We start from the raw sequence: 27,585 nt of genomic DNA, 5'->3' as shown, positions 1-27,585 counted from the left end.
GCGCCTGAAACTGCACAGGCTTGTACTGCTGCCAAAAGTTTCTCTAATTGTTTGTTTTGGACAAAATACGTTTCTTTTCATGTCTTTTTTTTTATTATTATTATTTTGAATCTAATCACATCAGTAAATAAAGCTCCCCCCTCCCCCCTGCCCCCTGCCCCCTCCCCATAAATGAGCAGTATTCTGTTTTCCCAACAACTAAAGGATGCAGGCTTTGCATATGCAGCTGAGTGCCTCCAGTATACTGCAGGAGTATACGTGCAAACAATATACTGCAGGATAAATATTAAGATAAACTTATTCTCAACAACAAATATATATTTTTTTTTGCACAAAAAAAGTCAATAAAAAATTAAAGTAGGTTTATATGAAGTGTAGAAGTTTTATTTGAATGTCTACAGTGTGACCATATAGTTTTGTGTGAAGATTGTGTGTAAATAATAGCACCTATGTTTTACCTTCTCTCTCTATATATATATATTAAATACATGTCATCTATTTGCTTAGGTTTGATCTTTCTTTGACTGCAACTCATTACACGTTCTCTTCTGTGTTAATAATATAGCCACAAACCTCTGGCCAATGCAGACACGAGCCCTGGGGCTTATGGGCGTTACTAGTGTGATTGCATTTTATGAGATATGTGTACAAACACATCCAGCTAAATAGCCAATCAAGGGCCATCAATGGTGAATATTCATGAGTCCTTCAGCCAATCGTGGCCAGGTGAGGGCATTAACAGGAGAGCCCCAAGCAGAAGATCAGGAGAAGACTACAAAAAGTTGCAGAAGAAAGTTTTCTGGGAGCTGAGCTGCTGGAGCACACAGTCTGGTTTCTCTTCTCATCAGATACCAGAAAGCTTTCCCCCACCCCTGGTGAGAAGTGCTTCCCCAGGATGAGTGTGGCTGTGGGTGAAGCCATATTACCTTCTATTACGACCTTCACCAGTCTTTTACCTGTGGAAGACAAACGGCCTGGGATGCTCTCTGTAAGTGTTACTCCGGATTACTAGATGGACTCTGAAACAAAGTTAGCACAAAGTGTTCGTTGAAACTCTCTCAGTGGCAGAAGGTGTTGGGCGCATTACAAGACAACATCCCACTAGCACTAAAAGAGTTTTAGCAATCTTATTTAAAAAACATTTTCATACATTTTTTTTTATTTGTTTAGATTATTTTAAAAAAATCAATGCATATAACACATTTTGGTAATTTAACAATACCTGTAATGTTGTCATTTGTGATGAGCTGTAGTTACAAAACCCTTGGGTTGATCCCAGAACAGTAGCTCTCAAGTTGATGCGACTCTGATAAGTTGCAGAGTTACCAGTTTGGAAAGGGGGAGAGCTTGTGTTTATTAAAGCGCAGGGTTATGCTCATAGTTAGTGCTCACAGGCTTCCAGAGGAGGGGGGAAAACAGAAAAAGAAACTCTTGAAAGGATTTGAAGTTATTTAAACAGCAGGCGGACTGTTTGTTATATGCTCCAATCCATGACTATTAGTCTGAGGGAGAGCAACTCGTTATACAGGTTTCACAGTAATAATATAACCTTCCACTGAGCTAATGTTTGGTTACAATTAGACAGCTCTGGAAGGGATCAATTGTTCCTTTTTGCTTTGTGATTTGCCTGTATATTCTTTGGGGTGCTGAAGCTTCTGGTCTAACTTGTGAACCTTCTTTTCGTTGCTCAACAGGAGTTGAGTTTGGAGACTGATCTGAGACCAATGGCAGACATGGGATTTACCATGATGGAGACCTCTTCCATCAAGAAGGAGGAGGACGACCTGGGAAAGTTTGTGGACTTGGACTTTATCTTGTCCCACACTAGCAGCTCTCAGAATGGAGGCAGCTCAACGCATGGTGGCACCTATCCCCTGCCCGAGACGCCTGAAAGTTGCAGCAGCACCTATGATAGCGACGGGTCCTATCCTACCACTAATAAATATAGAGGTGGAAGCTTTACTGGGAGCCCCCATCACAGCTATGTGGCCGAGCTCCTCACCCCTGATGTGTCCTGCATGGACATGCCTCCAGAGTATGGACTAAAGCCTGCTATGCACAACAGGAAATACACTGAACTCCGAGCATCCAATATGGGTAACCCAGTGCACATACCAATGGACCACTTACAACATCTAGGGCATAAGATCAAAAAGGAGCAGCCTGAGCAGTCATGTATGATGGGTACCTCTTCTCCTACTTCTCCTGATTGTATGGGACCCATGATGGAGCAGAAGGCTAACCTGATGCACATGCATGGGCAGATGCATCAAAGTCATGCTTTCACCCACCACAGAGTTAGCCCGCCGGTGCCCACAGAGGAGATGTCCCCCACTGACTGCCATATGATGTCTGAGATGCACTGCCACCCTCTCATGACCATGGCACAACACTACCAACTAGCCTCCCCTTACCCCCCTCACTTTTCCAATCAGCCTCCAGCACAGTTTCATGGACAGTTCACTGTATACAGAGACCCCATGAAGGTTCACCAAGGCATGCACGGCATGATGCTCACTCCTCCCTCCTCACCGCTGCTGGAATACTACCCTGCCATGAGTGCCCCAGATGACTGCAAACCAAAGAGAGGCCGCAGGTCCTGGGCAAGGAAAAGGACAGCGACCCACAACTGCGAGTACCCTGGATGTGGCAAAACCTACACCAAGAGCTCCCACCTCAAGGCTCATATGCGCACTCACACAGGTAAGGACCATTGCCCACCGCACCGCACCACTAAGGTGCTCTTCAGTAGAACTCTGGCTCTTGTTCAATATGTTAAGAAGTTAGTTAATTCACAGTTAGCAACGTAATATCTATGCATAGCAATCAAAGTTAAGGTATAGACATGGTAGATCCCCTGCAAGACAAACTGACCTACAGTTTGTCCCTTGTTTCAGCAGCAGCATATTCCCTGGTGAATGTTACTTGTAGATAACTTTAATCTTGAGCAGCCACTGGGAATCCCTCCTACTTTATTCTACCAAATTGCAGAAACAGCAGTTACTAGGCACCAGCAAACCCTGCTGAGTGTGATAAACTACATACACCATTCTGATCCTTCTGTTTGCACATTGTCTGTCTTCAACCTGCAGACAAATACAAAACCCCACAGCCTTTCGTACAGTAACCTAACTGATACATACTGCTGCGTTTGTGCATTCACTGGGTTCTGTGGGGCTTTTTGCTTTTGGCAGGAGAGATTTGACACTGATTATTAGTTGTGATATACTTCTGTGGATAGTCTAACGTGTTTCCCTTATTCCTTCAGGTGAGAAGCCTTACCACTGTAACTGGGAAGGGTGCGGATGGAAATTTGCCAGATCCGACGAACTAACTCGCCACTTTCGCAAGCACACTGGCCACAGACCATTCCAGTGTCACCTGTGCGAGAGAGCTTTCTCCAGGTCTGACCACCTGGCCCTGCACATGAAGAGACATATGTAGAAAGACAAGGGAGGAGAGCACTGTACACACCTAGAGAAATATATTGGGGGGGGAGTGAGGACTATTTATAAAGAGATCTAATATTTTCTTATGGGGGTTTCCAGAAAAAAAAATGTATATAAAAGGGCATGTAAAACGTAGTATTTAAGAATCAAAGTTGATCATCGGGTGGATCTTCCATAGTAACCAAAATATATATGTGTATATATATATATTATTTAAAGAGCATAACTATATGTACAGAAATTGCCTTTGTTCGAACCATTTGTACAATATTTGTAATTGAGCTTCTTGCATTTTTGTAAGGTGAATTGAAGTAGTAGGCTGAACAAGAAGGTGTCAGCAATTTTATACTCTTAATTATACTGTAAGAGTTTAGAAAAAAAAATGGAGGACAACTTGCTCATAGAACACACACATTATAATTTTTAAAGCAAACTGAAGTATTTCTGAACGCTCTGTGCTCTTAATCTAGGAAAGTCAAAAATGTGCAATTTCAACGGCTCTTTAAAATGCATATCAACTTTCTTATCTTCACTTCTCATTGAGTTATGGTGACACCTAATGGACACTTTATGCACTGCATGGATCGTCTTTTCAACCTACAGTATGTTCTTTCAGTCATTGAAATGTATACTACTTAAAGCTGCCATTTTCCATTTTGTCAGGTCAATTGTTTTTATACATATTACTTTCCAAAACTTTGTACAATATTCTTATGTGTTTTTTTTTTTAAAGAAACATTGTCTGTTCATTTGCATTATTTTCTTCCCTTTGAAAGGGTTTTAAGAATACAGGAGGTACTGTTGAATCTGACTTGCTAAAAAAAAGTTGTAAATAGTTGTATAATAAAAGGGAACATTTGTGAAGATACCGGCTTCTCAGACTTCTTATTAAACATGACCAATCGTGCCAAGGGATCCTGTGGCAATGAAAGGCAATAAACATGTCTTGCAGTAAAGGAGTGTTCTCTGTTGCATGTATTGGAATCCTACACAAGTTTACAGTAAAAAAAAAAAAAAAAAAAAAATATATATATATATATATATATATATATATATATATATATATATATATATATATATATATAGTTAACCGTATCAAAGACAATATGTGCAGTTCAAAATAATATCACATATATTTAATGGTAATTATATAAGCACTGTTATTCATAATTCTATTAATATATTACCGTTAATTATCTTCAATTAATATTTACAATAATAACTATCGGTACATACAATAATGCACACATCCAGTATTCATTAGATAGATGTAGAAGGTATATATTGTAGTCAGGGAGAAAAAGAACATGTTTCTCTTGTTAAAAGTGTTTTCATCCTAAACTGCATGAAAAACATTTCCAGTAGCAAACAACCATGGAATATACAATTAAAATATAGAAAACAGATTAGTTTAAAAAAAAAGGGAACATGTAGTTTGAAATAAAAAATATATAGTATATTTTTATTCATTTAAAAAATCACTTTCATGTGGCATACGGTAAATAACGAAGATATCGAAAAAAAATACTTTATTGCTTATGCAATGTGGAATGTCAGAGACGCTTCTAAGAAAAAAAAGACTACATTGCATTTATCTGACATGTAAGGGAAGTGTCACTGTAAATGCAGACACCGCATTTTCTTTCAAAGTAGAAAAAGGTTTTCAGTAATTGCATTTTGCACAAGAAAAATGGGATTCTTTGCATTGAAAGAATAATTCAAGACTAAAAACATCACATCTGCAGCGACTTATTTGCTACACAATCCATTTTATACGCTGCATACATTTTATTTTCTTAGGATCATTGGACTAACAACAATATGTGTATATAAAGTAAATAAAAAAACAAAAGTTATTGAATGAAACGTAGTATAGGGGGGGGAGTGGTAAATATTAGACACAGTCCTAAGAAACTCACAACTGCAGGACGAGGCATAAAAATATAATTGTTTCACCCAAAAAAACACTATTGAGCCCAATTGTTCTGACAAAGACAATGATGCAATTTTTAGATTACGCATTTTTATTAGTTTTGGAAACACAACACAAACCAAAGCATTATTTCTTGTTCCGATTAGTTTCAACTGAAATGAGACAATACACAAAAATATAATCATGCGTCTTAATTCCTCGCTAACCCCATCCAGGGCCTGACCAGAAAGGCTAATCCCATAAAAATACAACATTGTCTGAAAGTTCCCTATCGCTTCTGTTAATCTTGTTAAATGTCAAAGCTACTGTAGGACCAAAGTGAATGAATGGCAGTGATATATTTCATGGGATAAAATAATTAAGAGATTCACACTTTAACCTCCCTCCCCCCCCACCCGCCACCCCTTCAAAACACACACACACACACACACACACACACACACACACACACACACACACACACACACACACACACACACACACACACACATACACACACGTTAATAGTGGGCAAGTAAATGTGCAATTCATTGCAGGCACTCCTGCCAGGTAAGGGGTTAAGCCAGGTGTTCTCAACCAGTCCTCAAGATCCCCCTGCAGGTCAGGTTTTCAGGATACCCCTGCTTCAGCAGAGGTGGTCTTTGACTGAGCCACTAATTGAGCCACCTGTGCAGAAGCTGGCATATCCTGAAAACCTGACCTGTTGGGGGGTCTTGAGGACAAGAGTTGAGAACCCCTGGATTAAGCTATCTCCCTCTCTCCTATTACAAGCCAGATTCCTATTCCCTTTAAGCAATAACAGGAAGAAACACAAATGAGTGAGATTTATCTGAGTGTTCTTTGCCCAATAAAATTAACCCATTTGGGGCCAAAGGGCAAATAATTGCAACGCAAAGAAAATGCGAAACGGCGTGAATGCCATGCAACAGATCACGGAAAATGCACATTGTGGCGCATCACCAAATGATGTCATCAAAACTATTTCAAATCTTAACGCGTCTCGTGTTCTGGGAGGAAGAAACGCATGACCAGAAATGAAATGATATGCCCAGTTAATATAGTAACCCTATTCCTAATAAATTCCTATTCACTGCCTGGGAGTTAATCCCTCAAAAAAAAAGTGTAAAAACGTGATTCCCCTGAGCTCCCCAAAAATCCGTGAATATATCATTGTACAAGATCAGCAAATGAGTATGTGTCATTTATAGTATCTTCTCATTACAGATCAGGCGCTGAGTAATCACACTGTGAAAGCACAGCAGCATTTCTACATTTTTGAAAGGGGGGGAAATAAAATGTTGTCAATAACACCTGTTCTCTAGCAGAATGTAGGAGCTCTGCCCCAAATAAACTGTGACACAACACATTGCAGAAGCAGAGCACTGGTTCCCCAGCACACCACCCTGCTGCCTTTGTGTTTACAACTCACGGGGTAATTCTATGCAGCCCGGAGCTGCCATTCAGGTCATTTTATGCTGCGTCCATAGACACTGCAGCCGTGAGGAGGCTGAGGGAAAGCGGGTGCTTTCCCTGGCCTTAGTACGCGCGCCGTCCGGGGGCGTGTCTATGGGCGGGTTAGTGACGTCACGGAGCTGGTTCGCCCTCATTGGGCAAACCGCTCACGTGACCGCCCTATCGCGCGAGAAATCAGTTTTGACTCAGCCCGCACGCCGTATCACTGCCTTTAGGCAGTCTGATCGCTCAGCGTGGTCTGCCCCTGTATGGACGCAGCCTTATGCTGAAAATCCCCTCTGTCTCCATAGGGTCAATGTAAAAGGATATTCATGTAATGATGGAAGTAGAATATTCCTGAGTGGTGTTTTTGTAATTTTTTGAGGGAGACAAGTTTATTGTAATACAGTATTTCAATACACTTCGATACCTATTTTTATATAAAAATGATCACAAAAATATGATTAAAGGAGAAATGCCCCCCAAATGAAACACAAAGTTATAAAACCACATGGCAGCTCATTTTGTGCTGATGTTTTTGCAACTTTAGATTTCTTTTTTTCAAAATCGTAATTTTTTTTTGTGTGCGTTTAGTTTTCACTTTATTATGACGCTGGCATCAACTATTGCCATGGCTACCGCCGCTGTCTTCACAAATGGGAATGGCATCGGCCATTTTAACCTCCCAGGGAGGTAAGTTTTCAGCAACCGATATCTTCCAGAAGTCAGCCGCAGAAAGTAAAAAGAGTGGGGTGGCTAAAAACAGCAGCGAAACGGCGCTGCAAAGGAAGACATTTATTTTAATGGTGAGTAGAGTGGGTGTCGCTTTAATATACCGGGGTTGCCCTCGTATCTGGTAGCCTGGATAGTGAACAAACGCCAGCTCGGCAGTGCGCTCCTAGCCGCTACGCCAGTTGTTTTTCAACCAGGCTTCCTAGGAAGGATTCCCCGGGCGTCCGTAAAGGATGTGGTCATTTGAAAATGGTATCAAATACAGAAGAATTTACAATGCATCTGATCACAGAGTTGCTATTAGAGATGTGTGGGGGGTTCCTTAACCACAAAAAGGGTTGGGAACCACTGCCCTATGCTCAGTGTACATTTAAACCAGTAGTAAGTCACGCAGGCTGTCCAAGTTGACAGTGATTATGTCTTCAGTCAGTGAGCTCCAACGTGTGGAAGATCTGCAGCTGACAGCTGAGCAGATCTTTCTGGAAAAGGCAAAGCTGGATTCCAGTTCCTGCCAAGAAGATGCCCCCATGTATTACCTGCATGTTTTATTTATCGCTGGCTTGGCAAGCGCTGCGGCTTTTTTTTCCTCTGAGGGGAGGGCGGGGGTAAGAAAAGCAATAACAAACATTAATAAAAACAAACTAATCCCATGAGTCAGAGTAATTAGTCCATTGAAGAAGGTTGTTTTTCTACTGGATGCATCTGTATGTATGTTTGTGCTTTATATGGACATCCGGTGAGATGGTCCGGACCTGAGCTGCTCTGTGATTGGCCGCACGATTGCCGCGTGCACGTGCTGCTCAGAAGGAAGCATTTGTTGTCAGCATTTTGCAATGGGTAACAGGTTGGGTGACAGAAATAAACAAGATCACCTGTAGCCGCAGCTTTTGTAGTGTTTCTTACTGCACGCCAGCTCATTGATATGGACGGATAATATTTTATCTTTATATGGCTCTACCAGTGCATACATGCAAGAGAGAATAATCCAGGTGCAGGAGACTGAAAGGCTTTTTCTTTTTAATACCTGGGACATGTCAGCACTTCGTTTTAAAATCAAATAAACAGCAGCATATTTAATCAGGGAAACAAGAGGGGTTTGTTATTTGATGAATCAGGGAGCCTCTTGCTAAAACACAGCGAGGGTTTGGGGGGAGTGGTTATATTAGGCGTTAGAGGAGGAGACAGGTTGCACCATATTATAAGGAGATATACCAAGAGTTGCACCTTTACCTGGAGTTTCCTCTCTCTCTTTGCTGCAAATCTGCCAGGTCTGAAAGATCGGCGTCAAACGGAAGACGCGACACTAACGTGTTTCATACGGTTGACGCGGGTGAAAATTCGACGCAGAACAAATGTGCGCTCCGCATTGCAAATTGCATCATCTTGAAACATATCCTTTATATCTAGCAAAGTGAGAATAACCGTTGCAAGAGGCATATTATATTTACTATATATATCAATGAGTTGTGCAGCCCAGGATTTGAACATAGAATACTTACAAATGTTATTGTGCTGAAAAGACTTCTAATAAAGTGTTGTAATTAATTAAACTTTCACTTATTTTTTTCCAGTGGCATCCCAAGTAGGGATAATATACTCGTTCTTGTTGTTAGGATCTCATTGGGACATTGCCCTGAATTACAAGGGAGTGGCACATTCAGGGACAGTATTCCCCAGCTGCTCCACCTAAGACCTATGCAGCAAATAAAAAGCCTATAATTGAAACAAAGAAAGCCTCATAAACACATTGCACAGGACTTATAGGGCTGTCACTTCCTGCCTTAATTCAGAAGAAGAGAAATACCTGCACCCTTGTAAAGCTGCATTATTATTTACAATAATAATCACCTTGCACTTGCAAAGCACGCTCTATGCTACAAAAGTTAACCCCTCAATGGAGACCATGCAGGATGAACCGATGAACTGTGGGAGATATATATTCTGCAGGGTGGGTGACTACATTTAAGCACAGGTGTTTAACTTAAAGCAGCAGCAGTAGTTCCACACAAAAACAAAAATAAAGTCATAACATAACCTGATAGTTCACCTACGTATTTCTAACTATTTCAATTAGATTGTAAGCTCTTCGGAGCAGGGACTCGTTTCCCTAAATGTTACTTTTATGTCTGAAGCACTGCTTCCCATTATCTGTTATTTGTATTATTTGTTATTTATATGATTGTCACGTGTATTACTGCGGTGAAGCGCTATGTACATTAATGGCGCTATATAAATAAAGACATACATACAACTATTAAATTTTTCTAAATCTTCCTTTTTCGCTGATAATAACTAGTGAGCCGTACACACATTCCAGAAACTTTTTATTCTGATACAGTCTACCTTTACTTGCAAAATCATCAAACAGTTGGAGAAACACTGGTGTGCAATATTTTTGCGGACTCACTATCGACATGAAATTGCTCATATATACTGCTTTTGCTTTAGGATTACTGAACGGAAGAAAATAATGCTGCAGAAGTTCCCAGGCTGCACTGTTTCCCGCTGAGTTATAAAGCTGTTCTTTTAAGAGGCTTCCAAAAATGTATTTTGCATCAATAAAATAGAAAACTACTGTCTTATTTTACAATAAACTATGTAAGGTGGCAGGTAATGGTCATTTATACAGCAGAAAGATATAGTGAGTGGAACTGCGCCTTTAGCGTATAACTTCTCAGCGTTCCAGTAGTTCTGTGGAATAATGAGATGTTTGGCAGATTGAGGCCTTTTACAGGATGGAAACACAATGCCTTAAAAATTCTGCTGTGCACGAGAAGATACTCGTGGGGTTCTCAAATGCATATGTCCCATATATATGCAGCAGGGCATGCAATGGCGGATCTAAAGGCAATGCAGCTGGTGCCATGCGCTGGCTCCCACAGCCCCGATGTGGCCGTTCTCTTATGGTTCCGTGGAGCACCTCTGCTGGTGGCAGAGGGTGGGGGGACAGAGGTCCCAAACATATCCTTGCACTGGGGACCCGCTATTCCCTACGCCTGCCTCAGATTTCATGACAACCTGCACAAACAAAAGCCTTTGCCGTCTCTCAAAAGCCACGCAACTAGCGCACAGCGGGGCTGGTTACTGTCGCCCTGGTTAAAAGGCGCTTCATTGGCAAACACCTTGACAGGCCTGTTTATTAAAAATCTTCCTGCGGCAAATTTAATGCAAAACTCAACACCAGATTTATTGAGCAAAAGTTATCCAGATTAATTTTTTTAACTGGAAATCTGGTGCCTTTATATGAACCAACTTTGCATTGAATGGATACTTTCGAATGAGTCAATTCTGTTTAAAAGAAATCCCTGCAAATATCAAAGACTGAGCCACTGATTGAGCCATCTGTGCTGAAGCAGGGATATCCTGAAAACCTGACCTGTTGGTAGCTCTTCAGGACTGGAGTTGGCTACCCCCGTGGAAGATAATATTACATGGCTGTGTTTTTACTTTATTGCAACAAAGTGGGATTGTGCCTTCAAAGGTTAAAAAAAAAACCCACTGGCGTACTGAAAGAACATTAAACGTAAGAAATCACAGCACGTTTGGTAAATGAGACGCAGAAGTGCAAAACCAAAGAGGCTGTGTGTATGCGAGTGTATGTTTATGCATGTGCTGTGTATGTTTAAATGTTGTGCCTGGTGTTCGTGTATGCGTAATCCCACCCCTTTTCATTTCCCAATACAATGGGCTGTCCCACACATCTGGTGGCACTAGAAAAGCTGGCTCTGTGGGGAAACACTGACGCAATCTCTATCCAGGCTAATTGATGACAGCCGCCTTGGATTTGTGAGGAGATCAAGTACTAGCTCCAACTTGTCCTGCACGGACCAGTCACTATTTCACAACTCTGTCAGCTTCTTGGCTCCTCCAAATCCTTCCAGAATTAGAACACGGAGCCCCGCAGTGATGGGACAGGCTGTTTAAGATGTCTCTATATTAAGCCTTAAAGGCAAGGTACACCCATTTCACAATAAACCTTCATAAAAATATAAAAAAAATGAATCAATTATTACGATATCTGTATTTTCTCCCCGGGCATCAGGAGGATACCACCCACAATGAACCAGAAACAGCATTTCTGATGCCGAGTATAGCAAAGGACGAAGTTGGGAAGATGCGCTGAATGTGCGCAGGGGCGGTTGTTTGGATGCTCTGCTGCGTTTTCCGCCCGCATGCGCGTCACATGTAGGAAAGTGTTTGCGTCACCTCAGACATCCTCCCAGGGTCTAAGCTCCCCCCTCCCCACTTTTTAAGTAGCAGGTTTTTCCATGTACCTGTGCAGGACAGGTCCACTGAGACCCTTCTCCCCCCACTGCAGAGGTAAATGAGAACTTTCACAGGTAGTGTTAGGACCTGCATACTGATCATGCCGTGACGTCGCTGCATACTGGTCATGCCGTGACGTGGCTGCATACTGATCATGCCGTGACGTGGCTGCATACTGGTCATGCCGTGACGTGGCTGCATACTGATCATGCCGTGACGTGGCTGCATACTGGTCGTGCCGTGACGTGGCTGCAGGCTTATAACGCTTTGGCCAAAGGGTTTAACTAAATGACCCTTATTCATGAGAATACTAATATTGACGTATTTAGCTATGTATTTTGTCACATTGGATGCAGCATTGAGTATTTTTGTCTTTTGCTCTATACATTTGGCCACACTCATGTATATATATATACATGTAGAGGTATCAGTACCGTGTTAGCCGAACTTCAATAATCAAAAAATAAATAGATGATACCGTTCTGTGGCTAACGAAATGCTTTTATTTGTGCGAGCTTTCGAGACACACTCCACACACACCTTGTGTAAAGCACTGTATATACTGTGGGCTCTCCACTCATTTTTATTCACACTGATACACATACACACTCTTTCTTCACTTGCTTTCAGTAACCTTTTGACACCTCTAGACATAAAACACATCCACACCGGGGGAAGGAACCGCACAGATAACATTCTAAGAGACACTGTTTTTAAGTTTACCTTTTGCTTCATTCATTGTAACATCGCCGGAAGAAGAGATCAGTGTATCTCGAAAGCTCGCACAAATAAAAGCATTTCGTTAGCCACAGAACGGTATCATCTATTTATTTTTTGATTTTATATATATATATATATATATATATATATATATATATATATATATATATATGTGATGTGGTGGGTTCTGGGGTTCGAGATTGCTGAGATTGTGTGTTTGTCACCTCAGACTTGGCAGATTTTTGGACACAAATACAAGATAAGGAAGTGACGCAGGGAGACGCAGCATTTGATACTTCTCTGTCACGGTAGACCAGGTCTTTTTACACCATTTATATTTAAGGGATCAGTCAATAGGCACAACAAGTCAGTGAAATAAAATCACGTTTATTTGGAGAAGACCTCGGAAACACACAGAAATACAAAATACAACAATATACACACTTATGGGGTCTGGGGCAAAAGATCTGCCTTTCCTAGGTGCAGGGCGCCCGCTTGCACAGACTTACCCTGATCGGAACCGAAATCCAACAGAAAATCCTGACCGGGACCTAGTCCTGAATCCCCTGGAACTGATTCCGGCAGAAAATCCTGACTGTGATCGCTAGTTCGATTTTGAGAACTTGGCCGCAAAAGACGAAACTTAGTCTCGGCGAGGTAGGCTTTGCTCGAAATAGCAAAGCAACTTTGAAAAGCCCGCCCTAGCTTCATGGACTCAAGCAGGTCTGGTACTCTGACTGGGTCATCCCCTTACATACTTCCGCTGAGCTATCTTCAGCATGAAAGTAGGAGTAGCGACCAATCAGAACATGGGAAACGTTCCCACCAGCCAATAGAAACAGGGGGTTGTCTCTAGGCTGACGTCAGAGGAGGAGGCGTGCCAAGCTGGCTCGAAAAGCCGATGGGAGGGAAATATGGATTAGCCAATGGGGAAAGCGCCTACGCTCACCATCTTTCCCCAGCTAACCCAATGCCACCCGATGGGCAGGCTCCGCCAGGTCTTGCAGATACAAAAGGTGTCCCCACTGTCCCCTTTGTTCTCCGGACCTGGGCAATCGCCCATCCCCACTCACTAAACGGTTTTCTCACCTCTGGACATCCTCTCCTCTTTGAACTATAGAGTCTTATAGTAAATGTAAAAACACAGCAAAGTGCATTTTATTACAGAATATACTTTGAGGGACCTTATACTTGTAAGGGAAGTAACCTGGGGATATTTGGACTCAAAATCCATGTGTCTGGGGGACACTGGGAAGCCCCAGGGTAATCCACCCTGCGTACCGGCAAATCATAACACAACAAGTTAACTCAAGGTTAACAGAAAGAACCCAATAAGCTGCACTCAAAGTATAGTTAAACAGCTAAATTAACCTGGGATACCAATTGTCCCACTAGGTGGGGTATTACACCCCTGCCCAACGACACACTAGAGTGAGTATAATCTCACAAAACAAAAATAAATACAATTTTATAAATTACACCAGTGACGACATTAAAAATCTATACATAACACAAAACAAAGGTGTTAAAAATCCCCTATGGGGTGATTCGTGACAGAACCAGACTGAGAACTAGACTGGCAGGAGGACATGAGTTGGAATGGTACACACTATCAGATAGTAACGTGGTATATTACCAATGCTAGTCCAACCTAATTATACATGGTACTGGTGTCTTCCCTTCTATATCTAGTAACAGTCTAGGTCAATGAATGTAGTGGGGAGTATATAATGGTAGCTAGTCAAGGTCTAGTCTAGGCACTCAACCCAAATGTGTCCAGTGTACTTAATAGTACCGGCAAATCATGCCTTATCGCCGGGGAGAATTAAACGGCTACCGGCAACTTTGGCCCACGAACTCCTGCAAACAAAATAATTGCATTTCCACCCAAATATCCCCCCTAAAACTGACACGTGAAATTTCACAGTTCTAGGGCTAAGGGAACATTAACTAGGAAAAAACAGGGGCATTTTATTTTCCCGCATGTATTATCCCTGGTCCCTGGCTAATGGAGGTACCAGTGGACCCCATGGGTTCAGGGGTAACCAGAGGGCTTAACCTTTATTAGATAGCCTGGTTACCCCCCCCCCCCCCCCCCTGTCACAATCTCATTATAATCTCCTTCCTAATTCCTTTAACCGATACTCCCCACATCACAAGCACACAGAGCAAAACATGGGGCAAGCAGCTTGATACATTGATGCAATTTGTGCCAATTGTTCTCACATTTTGCCTTGATACTTGTTTTCCCAGTGTATTGATAAGACTCTTGGTTGTGCTGCTTTTGGTACAGTACAAGCCTGTCTTGTTCACCCAGTATTCTACAGAGCAGCAACGAGGAAGAAAAACTGTATTTGCTTATTCAGAAGAAGCAGGCTTAGAGGCATTAACCAGAAACCCCATTACTCTACCCTTTCTCATGCTTTCTGTAAAATCATGAAATCATATTTAAGTTGAAAACATCCACTGCTACTTCCGTACTTAAATGCTCCTAAACTTTAAGAGGATTTGAACTTAAGTCTCCTGGCTGCAAAACGGTATCCTGGCAGTAAGATTCCTGGGAATGTCAGCATCTCACTGATTTTAAACTGTGTTTATCAAGGTCTTTCAGATGCAAAACTGGGGAACCACTAGTGCAGGGGTGGCCAACTCCAGTCCTCAAGGGCCACCAACAGGTCGGGTTTTAAGGATATCCCTGCTTCAGCAGAGGTGGCTCAGTCAATAACCGAGACACTGATTGAGCCACCTGTGCTGAAGCAGGAATATTCTTAAAACTTGACCTGTTTGGTCATTGAAAACTGGAGTTGGCCACCCCTGCACTAGTGCAACAACAGTGCACCACATTCACCAACGAAGAAAATCCTATGATATATGCAGCCGGGAGACTGTAACATAAGTCCACATTCACTACACTCATGTAGCGCACTTTCCCCACCCCTTGAGAGATGTGTGGCTACGGTGTGTGTATATGGTGCAATACCTTTGGTGCACAGGAGATCTGAGTCTCCGCTACTGGAAACCTGGGGTATACCTGAGTCAATGTTCGGTCGGTAGCACCTCCACCTGTACAGGATTCTATGATGTAGAATAACCCCACTACAGGACCCGTATACAATAAAACACACACTTATGAAAGATAACAGTTTTACTGAACATAAATAACCTAGGATGTATATATATATACCACCAACCAGACAACGCACAGCCGTACCCTCCAATGCTCCGCTCCCCCACCCAAGGTGTGTGTGACAGCGCTGCCCCACTAATAGTGTTTGAGTTGGTGCACTGATGCGTTGGGTACCTGCCGGGTGATGCCACACCCGGGTGCGCAGCTGCCACGATTCTGGGATCCACGGATCAGATGCTGATACTGCGAAGCCTCTGCCTCTACGTTGGGTGGGTCCCTCGTGGAATGTACCACCGTAAACAATGTCTTTATTAATGTAGGGCGATCTGTGTCCTGGACCACAGGCCACAGCAAACGTGCGGCGTCTCCCTGTGTCCCCAACACTAATATTGCTAAGCAGGGCAGGGTCCTTATCTGAGGGACAAGTCCCTATCGCAGCCACAAACTATGTGAGGTTCGGGGCCTAGCTGGGGCATAATAGGAGGTATCTGGCCTATAACTTACTCCTTCCTTGTCCCAGCTCCAACTGCCACTCTCCTAACTGTCAGCTCAAACTTCAAGCACACCCAAAATTCCAATCTCCCCTCCCCTCATGAGATTCTAGCCGCCCTATTGGCTGTATTGTGTCATGTGTTGTGCAGCCCCTGGGGCTTCTGGAACCTTTGCATGCGCGAACCTTTTCTGCGCATGCGAGCGCACAAACAAAATGGCGGCGCCTTTACCGGCTACCCGCCTGCAGCGGAGGTGAGGAGAGCTAAAGGAAGGACCGGCCTACACTCATATAAATGGTATTGGAGCTCGATCCTGTGTTAACTGACATTGACTTGAATGGCAGTTAACACAGAATCAAGCTCCAATTCCCCTTATCCTACTGTAGCTTAGTAAATCTCCCCCACAGACCCGATGATGTTTGTATAATGCATTAGACTTGCATGTTTTGCCCAGGTATACTTCTTTTGGACACCAGACTGAATAAAGCAGAGCTGGAGATATGTACTTACTGCTCTCGCCCTGCCCTAGCGGCCCGAATGACTTTCTGGATGTACATCTTTAGCATTCTTGTGACAGGAGATTTACTGCCATGAAACAGGGCGAAGTGTTACTTTGGCATATACATCAACGTAAGGAAAATGCCAGCAGACGCTTGTTTTGACGCCACGCTCCATTTCTGGTTTGCTTTTGTCTCCTAGATTTGCCGCAAATTGTTAAGCAAAAAAGTTCAACCCACTTCAGACCGTGGCGATTTTTAAATATAGTACCAGAAAGTACTGCCGTTACGGTGGTGGCGTCGGTGGGGAGGTCGCGCGGCAGGGAGCTGTACGGCGGAAACTGGTTGTATAGCGTTTTTTTCTATTCCATAACCTAGCCTGTTCTTTATTTATATGCTGTATATGCCAAGGATCATTACGGGACTTATGCATTCTCAGATATTAGATCCGCTGTACCCCATTTCCCAATATTGGCAGAAAATACTAGGCAACTAAGGAACAGCACTATCATATGTATATAAGCCCTCTGATGTGAAATATATCTCCTAGTGGCATGTTATGGCTAAACAGCGCTGGGTCTTACATGCCTTTCTAGCATACAATACTCCCTGACCAACTACATACAGTACAATGGAGGGGCTATAGCTGTGGACATTTGATCCCATAGACTATCAGAAAGTGTTGCAACCCACATGTGATCTGTGGATCCAACACGATCCCCCTGCCCCCTACAGGGGTATTTGATCCCCTAAACAGGAAAGTCCTATGATATAAACTTTATATACTCCACAAGTCATCAGCCTCACTGCCTCACCACCATGTTTTTATTGTATTTCACTGTATATATACACCTTTCACATGTAATAGTTATACTTAGTTTATTAGTTTAAATAAAGATTATTTTATTCTGTTTTCGATCCACTAGGGTGGCCTTATGAGGGGATACGGTACCCCATGGATTAAAAATTCCAGTTCCCATACACATTCATTCTTTTTGGTTGATTTCTCTAAATCAACCATATATGTATATAAAAAATTTTTAAATGCAAATTCAATATAAAAAAATATTGTGCGCAGAAACGCAGAGTTTGATGCATCTCATTGTAATCTGTGCGTCCAGTAAATATAGATCTCGCGCTGATGCACAAGGAGCAAAATTCAGAGCAAAGCCCTTGATACAGGAACACAAAGACACGCAAGAAAAAAATAATGCAATCATTTGCTCCAATTTTTCCCCAAATTCACCTTCATTCATCACCCGCCATGCGTTTATTAAGTTGACATTTTCCAGCAAGAAATATACAGGTACATCTTGTTTTCAACTAGGTCATTGCTGTTTGTATTCTTGCAATAAAAGAAATTATTAAAAAGGAAACATCTAATGTTCCGCGTCTGACCAAAAGTAACCTGTACATTTCCGCTCAATGCTACTTCAAAGCAAAAGCTGTGACAATAGTAACCCTGCTTTAAATGTGTAACATTTTAACTGCGGCAGTTAAATGTACAGTACATCTGTAGAACTGTGGATGAGGTCAGAGACATGAATTGGGAATGTCATTTATGATGTAATGATGAAGAAGAAGGGAGCCAAGTTATGGGTTTCCATTATAATTCACAGGAGCAATTACTTAGGTTACTAACATCCTTGAGTCAAATCCGTTCTCTTTGAATCCATCCAAAAAAAAAAGGGATATAATAAACTTGCCTCTGAGGATAAGGAATAAGAGGGGGGGTTTAATACCGAGTGACCCCTAAATGTGAGTCACTGAACTATAAACGATAATTGCGTATTTGCCGACTCTTAATCCTCTGACGGCAAACCATAATGACACTATAACACAGGTTTTGAAGGCACTTAGCATTGCATTGATCCCTGCAATAACAATGCATTTTAAACGGTAGAGCACCACGTAAACTATTAATATTAATAATGCAATGGCACACACATTGTTAATATAGTTTCAGGCCTCGTATCTATCGTATCTACAAACTTTGTGCTGTTTATGGTGTGTTTTTTACATCCTATGTGAGTTAACCTCTAGAGCAGGGGTGGGCAACTCCAGTCTTCAAGAGGTCAGGCATTAAGAATATCCCTGCTTCAACACAGGTGGCTCAATCACAATGACTGAGCCACTGATTGAGCCGCCTGCGCTGAAGCCGGGATATCCTTAAAACCTGCCCTGTTGGTGGTTTTTGAGGACGAGAGTTGTCCACCCCTGCTAGAGTGACCTTATGATGTACCTGATCTGGCCTCCAGTTTCCCTATTGACGAAGCAACATCCTGGCAAAAATGCTAATTTTCCAAGGAGTGGTCGGCCCAATCGATACAAAAGTGGGTCTACATGGCGGCACATGCCAGGGTCCGGTGGCACTCTGGTGCTGTCTGATCTCCAACACTGAAAATGTTCATTAAGGGTCTGACAGGGCAGTGTCTGTGGATATCATTTTTCAACATGACCAAATTTCCCAAGAAGTAAAATACTCTTTGATAAATCAGGTGCAATATTTTGGCGCCCGTCGACTCTGATTTAAGACACAACCACCACTGTATTTATATCTGTGATAGAATAAGCTGCAAGTTTAAGACCAACCCAGTTTGGAATGAAGCACTCACATGGCTGATTTCCAAGGACAGAAGGATTTAATGGTTTCTCTTCCAATTATCAATTAATTTTTTTATTTTAACTTCGGCACTAATTCAAAATGTCAATACTACTGATGGTTGCATGGGGGATACGAGAATACTGCTCATCCAAGCCAGCTCCTGTTTATAGAGAGAACTAGCACGATACAGGCAGACACATCAGGAACTCAATAACAAGCAGCTCATTTGTTACTGCTCCTTATACAGCTACTCGTGGCAGAATGGGACATCTGGCCGCAACAAAAACACCACCGGCATTCCGCCACCAGGACACGTCGCCGCAGGGCAGCTCGCAGCCAAACGTCCTACACATCTCAGGGTTTCATGCAACCCAAGGGTTCTTTAGAGTAACTTGAATAGCTTCCTATGAGAATACAAACAATAATGTTATTTTAGTGTATTTAGTGTATTTCTGATGCTAGTTTTGCATTAGATGTAACCTCTTTGCTGCCAGTGCGGCCAGCTACACATTGCAAAGCAATGGGGCACAAATACTTGAAGATGGACAGGAATTGACTATTATAATTACCAACACTGTTGCCATATTAATGCTAGTTACTCATGTAAATGTTGTAATACAGTAATTAAGTATTAGATTTGAGCTTCGAAACAGTTTGATATTTAACTTAAGTTCTTTGGGGGGGTTCTAAGTTGATACATTTTATGGAACATTCTTAAACAGAACATGTTAGCTGAGACCTGGTGTTTGTCTAGATCAGGGATTCCCTCTCCAGTCCTCGAGTACCTCCCACAGGTCAGGTATTAAGGGAATCCCTGCTTCAGGACGAATGGCTGAATCATTGGCTCAGTCATTTTGATCGAGCCACCTGTGCTGAAGCAGGGATATCCTTAAGTCCTGACCTGTTGGGGATTCTTAGGACTGGAGTTGGGAATCACTGTTCTAGACAATAGAGTACAAATAATGGCAAGACTTCTGCTATTGAACCATACAACTCACTCACAAGATCACTAGCTGATGCAAATGATCCCAAAGCAAATAGCCAGGGCCCGTTTTTACTAAGAAAGAGTCAGTATTTATTAGGCACTGCTGTTTTATAAGTTAAATCTGATGCTGTTGTGTGTACAACGTTTGCGACCAGGCGTGGCTGCAGACCGCTCCTCCGGGGCACAGGATCTGGGTTGTTGATTGGGAGTAGAGGGGGGCAGTGGAGCATAGGGAGTGTGTTGGGGATCTATCCTATAGAGCAGGGGTGTTCAACTCCAGTCCTCAAGACCCCCACAACAGGTCAAGTTGTAAGGATATCCCAGCTTCAGCAGATGTGGCTCAATCAGTGGCTCAGTCAAAGGGGGTTCATTTTAATAGAACTCAGAACATCCCTGACATTGACCAGCAGCATATTGTTACATTACCTGTAATATACACGTAGCACCCCTCTGGAAACTACTAGTTACTGTAAAGGATAAACAACTTTAATGGGTTAACTGTATGGGATCACTCAGGTTTCTCCCCACCCCACCATGTGATGTAGGATGACTATGCAAAAGGGCATAGCCCCTTCTTTGCATGTCTTTTGACCAGTGATGTCACTATAGTGAGATAGAAGGGCATATATAGCACAACCCAATGTTCTAGAAGCTGGTCCCTTGGAGTCCTGGCAAGGGCCTCATTGTGAATCCTGTATATAGGTGTAAGTGTATAGTTATGTGTATTAAGGATGTCCAGTCCCCATTTATTGTTTTCAGTTAAGGAACATGCCCTATAAAGTTAGTGCCCGTAGTAATGGTCCAAGATTGTTCTCTGTCAAGAAGAGTGTGCATGTGCTCAGCGTTCTCAGAGTAGTAACTCCTGAGCATAATCAGATTGGCCCCGTCGGAAGGTCCTCAGTAAACTCCCGATTCAATAAGTATAGACTGAGAATATGGTACACTAAAATGGGATTGTGATCTAAGAGAAGACTGTGCATCCCCCAACAGGGGTCCACCTGAGATAGGGCATTATTGAAGTTATGCAGGGGCTTGCCAAACTAACCAATACTAAGGGAAATTATTTTAAGTACCTTCCCAGCATAGGAATAGGAGTGAGAGCTACCAGGGGAAGAAGCACAGAGTAACTACATTGTTTCACACCAGTTAACGCCTGAAGTGAAGTCTGTCTGTTGTACGGTGATCAGTATGAACGGCTGTGAATAAAGCTCTTGTTTGTACTATACAAGTTCCTGGCGCCCATCTTTATTCTATCTGCATATCCACACCCAGCCTGCACGGACCCAGCACCCTGAACAGGTATGAGAGACTGAGCATATATATATATATAAATAAGAGGTCGCCACTTTGTTCATATACGTCACCGCGCAAGGTGTCTTTTCAGCTACCGGGCCGATCAGCTGTTTGTTAGTCCCTTTCGCGAGCAGCAGAGCGCATGCTCATGCGCAGCTGCCATAGAGAAACTCGCGATCAGCTGGTAACAAACGAAGCTGTGAGACTGACACAAAGTTGCTCTCCTCTCCGGTCTGTGAGTTCGGCGCGGCTCTGTGGCTGTCACGCTCTAGCAGCGGATCAGCTGAGAAGCTGTGTTCTGTGCGGCTTCCACCACTGTCAGGTGCTGCGAGCAGACAGCCATGGGACTTGTTGCACCGGGTCCATACAGATTTACATCATTGGACTCTCAGCTCCCACTTGGACTTTGTGGATCCCACTTTTACTTTTTTAAATGTAAGTTCAAGTATTTGTTGTGTCTTTTATATTACACATATTACCATCCATTTCTGGTGCGATGTGTCTTCTGTTTTTTTTCATATATACATATATATAAACAGGCACGGTAAAACGCGCTAAAAGGTTAATGGAGGAGTGTAGTAAATGATTGGTATATAGTTATATAAATGTTACCATGATTGGTTGGAAACTGAAGAAGTGAGACAATGTTATTAGTGAGTGCGGGCAGACCGGAGGCCAATGAGAGGTGCTGCAGCTCTTCATGGGGGTCGTGCAGGTCACTTAGAGTAAACGTTCTATAGCAAAGAGCACAAGAGACGCTTCTATGGTGTAACAGAGTAATTTATTGAGTAAAAGTTAAAAGATGATAAAAAAATGTGCACTTACAATTTCAGTGGTTGTTCGCATGAACACAGTATTCAGGTACTGTAACACAGGGGAGCGCAAACATTTGGAGCTGCACCCCCCTGCCTGCTCCCCCAGGTGTTCGTGCCCCCCCCCCTTACTTTTTTACCACCGTCAAATTTGACACAGCGGGTGATGTCACATGACCCCGTTGCCATGGCGACGGGTATCAAATGACGCCGCGGGGTCATGTGATGTCACGTCCCATGGCCCGTGGTGTCATTTGACACCACACTGCCATGGCGACGCGGCACAACAAGGCTTCTGATCCCCCATCATTTAATTTAAATGCCTTGAGGAAGCGCGCGGGGCCTCTGCAGCCGCCGCACCCACCCAAAAAAATCCCGCGCCCCCCAGGCTGCGCACCCCTGCTGCAACCTAATGATTAAAGGTAAGGGCTCATCTGCAGGATGAGTATTCTCCTTCCGTGGGGGATGTTCTCCGGCGTGTCAGCATCGGTGAATGCCCTCTGTCCGGGGTCGGTGGAAGATGATGTCACCTCCTCAGCCCGGCTATCGGTCGTGTCTTCACTGCGCAGGTTTGTACAGAACAACTCTGCAGAGTTTGCCTGCTTTCTCACGCTCAACGCGTTTCGTGGGTGCTCCTCCAAATTCCTCAGGAGTCTTGGATGCGACCTCCTGCAGACGAGCCCCACACTGAGTTACCTTTAATCATTAGGTTACAGTAGCTGAGCACTGTGTTCATGCAAACAGCCACTGAAATTACTCTATTATACCATAGAAGCATCTCTTGCACACTTTCCTATAGAAATATATATATATATACAGGCAGTCCTCGTTTTACAACGCTTTGCTTTACAACAAATCACTTATCCAACGCTATGCAATGCATTCCTATATTCATTTTTACAACGCCAAAATGGCTTATCCAACACTCTTACGACGCTTTGCAACGTTGTGTATGTGTGTATATATAAACACATTCACATAAACAACGTTGCAAAGCGTCGTAAGAGTGTATATATTATATATATATATATATATATATATATATATATATATATATATATATATATATAATATTATACCATATAATATTATATTATACTATATAATATATTATTTATTATGTTATATTATATATATAATACAGTAAATACACTATATAATTTGTGTGTGCTGCGTATCTTATTGCCTGCATAAAATATTTGGTGTATTTTAGTGTTAAAAATGCCTTCAGGAACGGAACCTTTCATTTAAACAGTGTTCCTATGGGAAAACGTGTTTCGCTTTACAACGTTTCGCTTTACAATGCCATTTTGAGTAACGCATTGTGTCGGATAACTGAGGACTGCCTGTATATATATATGTATCCAACTCAATGTACACTTCTTTAGAGTTGAGCAAGGACTATTACATTACCACTTGTGAGCACATTCACGTTTCAGGCAGGTCTGCAGCCTTGCTTTTCCCCATTATTTCTTAGCATACCGTCCTTCTCCTGCAGCCAGAGATTCTGGGAAATTACATGCAAATGAGCACACAGTGTCACCTTTTTGCTTCTTGTCCATTATAACATGGACCCCTATAAGCCTATGCCTGTCGTATTACACAGCTTTTCAGCACAGCATGGGTTAAAGAAATGCAGAGCCAGTAAACCTACTCACAGACCACTGGTTCGTCTTTTTGGGTCTCATCAAATGTGAATAAAGCCATTGTTTGTACTATGAAAGTTCCTGGTGCCCTCATTATTATTGTATCTTATCCAGGAATCCTTGTAAGAGTGAGTTGAGTGTGGTCCTTACATACAGATGGGGGGTCATTTGTTTCCAAATTAGTGATAGTGTGCCATGTATTTTCAAGACATTTAATGAATCCATCAAAGTGTTACAATAGTTTAAAGAGAAGATGTGTAAGATCTTTGTTTAAAGACATGAGAATATCTGCAGCGCTGCCTCTCTGCAGTATAAATGCTATACTGTACATAGTATTGACATATAAGAAGTGTTTGCGGCTTTTAATACCTATCTGCGGTGTAATATGATACATCGCATTTGTTTGCTATATACATATTTACCCTCAGTGATAACTCTCCTTGATGTATACACTATATATCAGGGGTGGCCAACTCCAGTCCTCAAGGGCTACCAACAGGTCAGGTTTTCAGGATATCCCTGCTTCAGAACAGGTGGCTCAATCGGTCCCTGCTTCAGCACAGGTGGCTCAATCAGTGGCTGTCTTCGACTGAGCCACTGATTGAGCCACCCGTGCTGAGGCAGGGATATCCTGAAAACCTGACCTGTTCGTAGTCCCTTGAGGACTCGAGTTGGCCACCCTGCTATATATATAGCATTAAGTTGTGACATACAGTTTATTATTAATGGTCCCTGTCCGGTATATGTACTGTTCATAGCACTGAGCAGTAACACGGATCCGATGTAGCTTGTGATACTTTTTATTCGAGCAACGTAGGAGTTTCTTTATAGATTAAATTATCGTGTACAGAGGTTTTCGAAACATCTGTAGATTTCTTCTTCAAGTGTTCTGCGACATGTAAGTTTAAGGTTCTTGGTCCTTGTCTGTTGTATATAATACACAGAGGGGGATATTCTCGTAGCCGCGGGAAGTGCATATATCCGTGCGGAAAGGTACTCATCTTCTAGAAGCCCTTCTCGCATGTCGAACCTGTGCAGGAAAGGCTTTTCTAGAAGCCCTTCTCGCATGTCGAACCTGTGCAGGGAAGCCTTTTCTAGAAGCCCTTCTCGCATGTCGAACCTGTGCAGGGAAGGCTTTTCTAGAAGCCCTTCTCGCATGTCGAACCTGTGCAGGGAGGGCTTTTCTAGAAGCCCTTCTCGCATGTCGAACCTGTGCAGGGAAGCCTTTTCTAGAAGCCCTTCTCGCATGTCGAACCTGTGCAGGGAAGGCTTTTCTAGAAGCCCTTCTCGCATGTCGAACCTGTGCAGGGAAGGCTTTTCTAGAAGCCCTTCTCGCATGTCGAACCTGTGCAGGGAAGCCTCTTCTAGAAGCCCTTCTCGCATGTCGAACCTGTGCAGGGAAGCCTCTTCTAGAAGCCCTTCTCGCATGTCGAACCTGTGCAGGGAAGGCTTTTCTAGAAGCCCTTCTCGCATGTCGAACCTGTGCAGGGAAGGCTTTTCTAGAAGCCCTTCTCGCATGTCGAACCTGTGCAGGGAAGGCTTTTCTAGAAGCCCTTCTCGCATGTCGAACCTGTGCAGGGAAGCCTTTTCTAGAAGCCCTTCTCGCATGTCGAACCTGTGCAGGGAAGCCTTTTCTAGAAGCCCTTCTCGCATGTCGAACCTGTGCAGGGAAGGCTTTTCTAGAAGCCCTTCTCGCATGTCGAACCTGTGCAGGGAAGCCTTTTCTAGAAGCCCTTCTCGCATGTCGAACCTGTGCAGGGAAGGCTTTTCTAGAAGCCCTTCTCGCATGTCGAACCTGTGCAGGGAAGGCTTTTCTAGAAGCCCTTCTCGCATGTCGAACCTGTGCAGGGAGGGCTTTTCTAGAAGCCCTTCTCGCATGTCGAACCTGTGCAGGGAGGGCTTTTCTAGAAGCCCTTCTCGCATGTCGAACCTGTGCAGGGAAGGCTTTTCTAGAAGCCCTTCTCGCATGTCGAACCTGTGCAGGGAAGGCTTTTCTAGAAGCCCTTCTCGCATGTCGAACCTGTGCAGGGAAGGCTTTTCTAGAAGCCCTTCTCGCATGTCGAACCTGTGCAGGGAAGGCTTTTCTAGAAGCCCTTCTCGCATGTCGAACCTGTGCAGGGAAGGCTTTTCTAGAAGCCCTTCTCGCATGTCGAACCTGTGCAGGGAAGCCTTTTCTAGAAGCCCTTCTCGCATGTCGAACCTGTGCAGGGAAGCCTTTTCTAGAAGCCCTTCTCGCATGTCGAACCTGTGCAGGGAAGCCTTTTCTAGAAGCCCTTCTCGCATGTCGAACCTGTGCAGGGAAGGCTTTTCTAGAAGCCCTTCTCGCATGTCGAACCTGTGCAGGGAAGGCTTTTCTAGAAGCCCTTCTCGCATGTCGAACCTGTGCAGGGAAGGCTTTTCTAGAAGCCCTTCTCGCATGTCGAACCTGTGCAGGGAAGCCTTTTCTAGAAGCCCTTCTCGCATGTCGAACCTGTGCAGGGAAGGCTTTTCTAGAAGCCCTTCTCGCATGTCGAACCTGTGCAGGGAAGGCTTTTCTAGAAGCCCTTCTCGCATGTCGAACCTGTGCAGGGAAGGCTTTTCTAGAAGCCCTTCTCGCATGTCGAACCTGTGCAGGGAAGCCTTTTCTAGAAGCCCTTCTCGCATGTCGAACCTGTGCAGGGAAGGCTTTTCTAGAAGCGGGTTCATTCCGATCTGCAAATCCGAGCAGCGTGACACAAGTGTCTAAAACTCGCAAAGTTTGCAAACTCGCTGGAATTCTAGTAACTCCGTTAACTGAAAAATGGAAACCAGCTTCAAATAACGCGCGGAGATTGTGAGATATAGCCCCAATAGATGTGAAATTGCACCATTACATGCATGCACTTGTTAATATGCCTACATAACTATTCTATTGCAATGCATGTATGTGCTTCTACACTGCTGTCAAATTCATGATGTACACATTGCAAACATTTTACCCGTACATAAATATAATTACACACAAATACATTACATGCCTGATTATCTCATTAAATGACAAGTGACCTGATTAAAAGGCACAATGCCTAATTAGCTGCCTATTTAAACCTCCATTTTAAAAAAAATGAAGCGCCTCATGTTAAAATATAAATGTAATACAAACTCAATTTATTTTCTGAAATATTTATTTCATTCGTGTTATTTACACTCTTAATGTTTTTTTCTTTATTGAAACCCCTTTTGGGGGATGTTGGTGACGTTATGTTAATTTCACTTGATAGCAAAAGAGAACAAGCCACGTGGATTGGCTGTTTAACCGCGCAGGACGTCCTTTTTAATAGACGCGATACGATTTGTGGAACAGAATACGGCTAGTTGTCAAATGTTATTCCGATACTCATGACCATGTCAAATCACGCGGTTTGTAGAGGACAAACTGGCCACTACGAGAATATCCCCCCATAGTCTTAGTTTGATAAATATGTGTGTATTGTTACATAGTTGCCACAGTCGCGTTATTAGGTGTTTACACTACACATAGCGCTGAGGAGGCATCTTTATTTACCCTGAGCGCTCCCTCTTTCTGTGTTACAATCACACAATAATGGGCACCTTCCCA

The 27,585-nt window shown here is 43.1% G+C and overlaps 1 protein-coding gene and 1 long non-coding RNA gene across 3 annotated transcripts in view; one reads left to right on the top strand and one right to left on the bottom strand.

The window, feature by feature from the left end:
* The window catches only part of LOC142503369 (uncharacterized), a 31,283-nt gene extending 15,068 nt beyond the window's left edge, over nt 1–16,215 (bottom strand). For both annotated transcript variants that reach the window (XR_012803983.1, XR_012803982.1), the window contains exon 1: nt 15,854–16,215. This is a non-coding gene — a long non-coding RNA (uncharacterized LOC142503369). The remainder of the gene's footprint in view (nt 1–15,853) is intronic.
* On the top strand, nt 741–4,315 carry KLF17 (KLF transcription factor 17). The gene is made up of 3 exons (XM_075616207.1): nt 741–988; nt 1,695–2,703; nt 3,269–4,315. The coding sequence occupies exons 1-3, from the start codon at nt 896–898 to the stop codon at nt 3,442–3,444; spliced, it is 1,278 nt and encodes a 425-aa protein (XP_075472322.1). The 5' UTR covers nt 741–895; the 3' UTR covers nt 3,445–4,315.
* Nucleotides 16,216–27,585: the final 11,370 nt, after the last annotated feature.

This window comes from Ascaphus truei, chromosome 10 (genome assembly GCF_040206685.1).
Source record: "Ascaphus truei isolate aAscTru1 chromosome 10, aAscTru1.hap1, whole genome shotgun sequence".
In the NCBI taxonomy this organism is placed as follows: Eukaryota; Metazoa; Chordata; class Amphibia; order Anura; family Ascaphidae; genus Ascaphus; species Ascaphus truei.
This window is presented reverse-complemented; position numbering and strand designations above follow the sequence as displayed.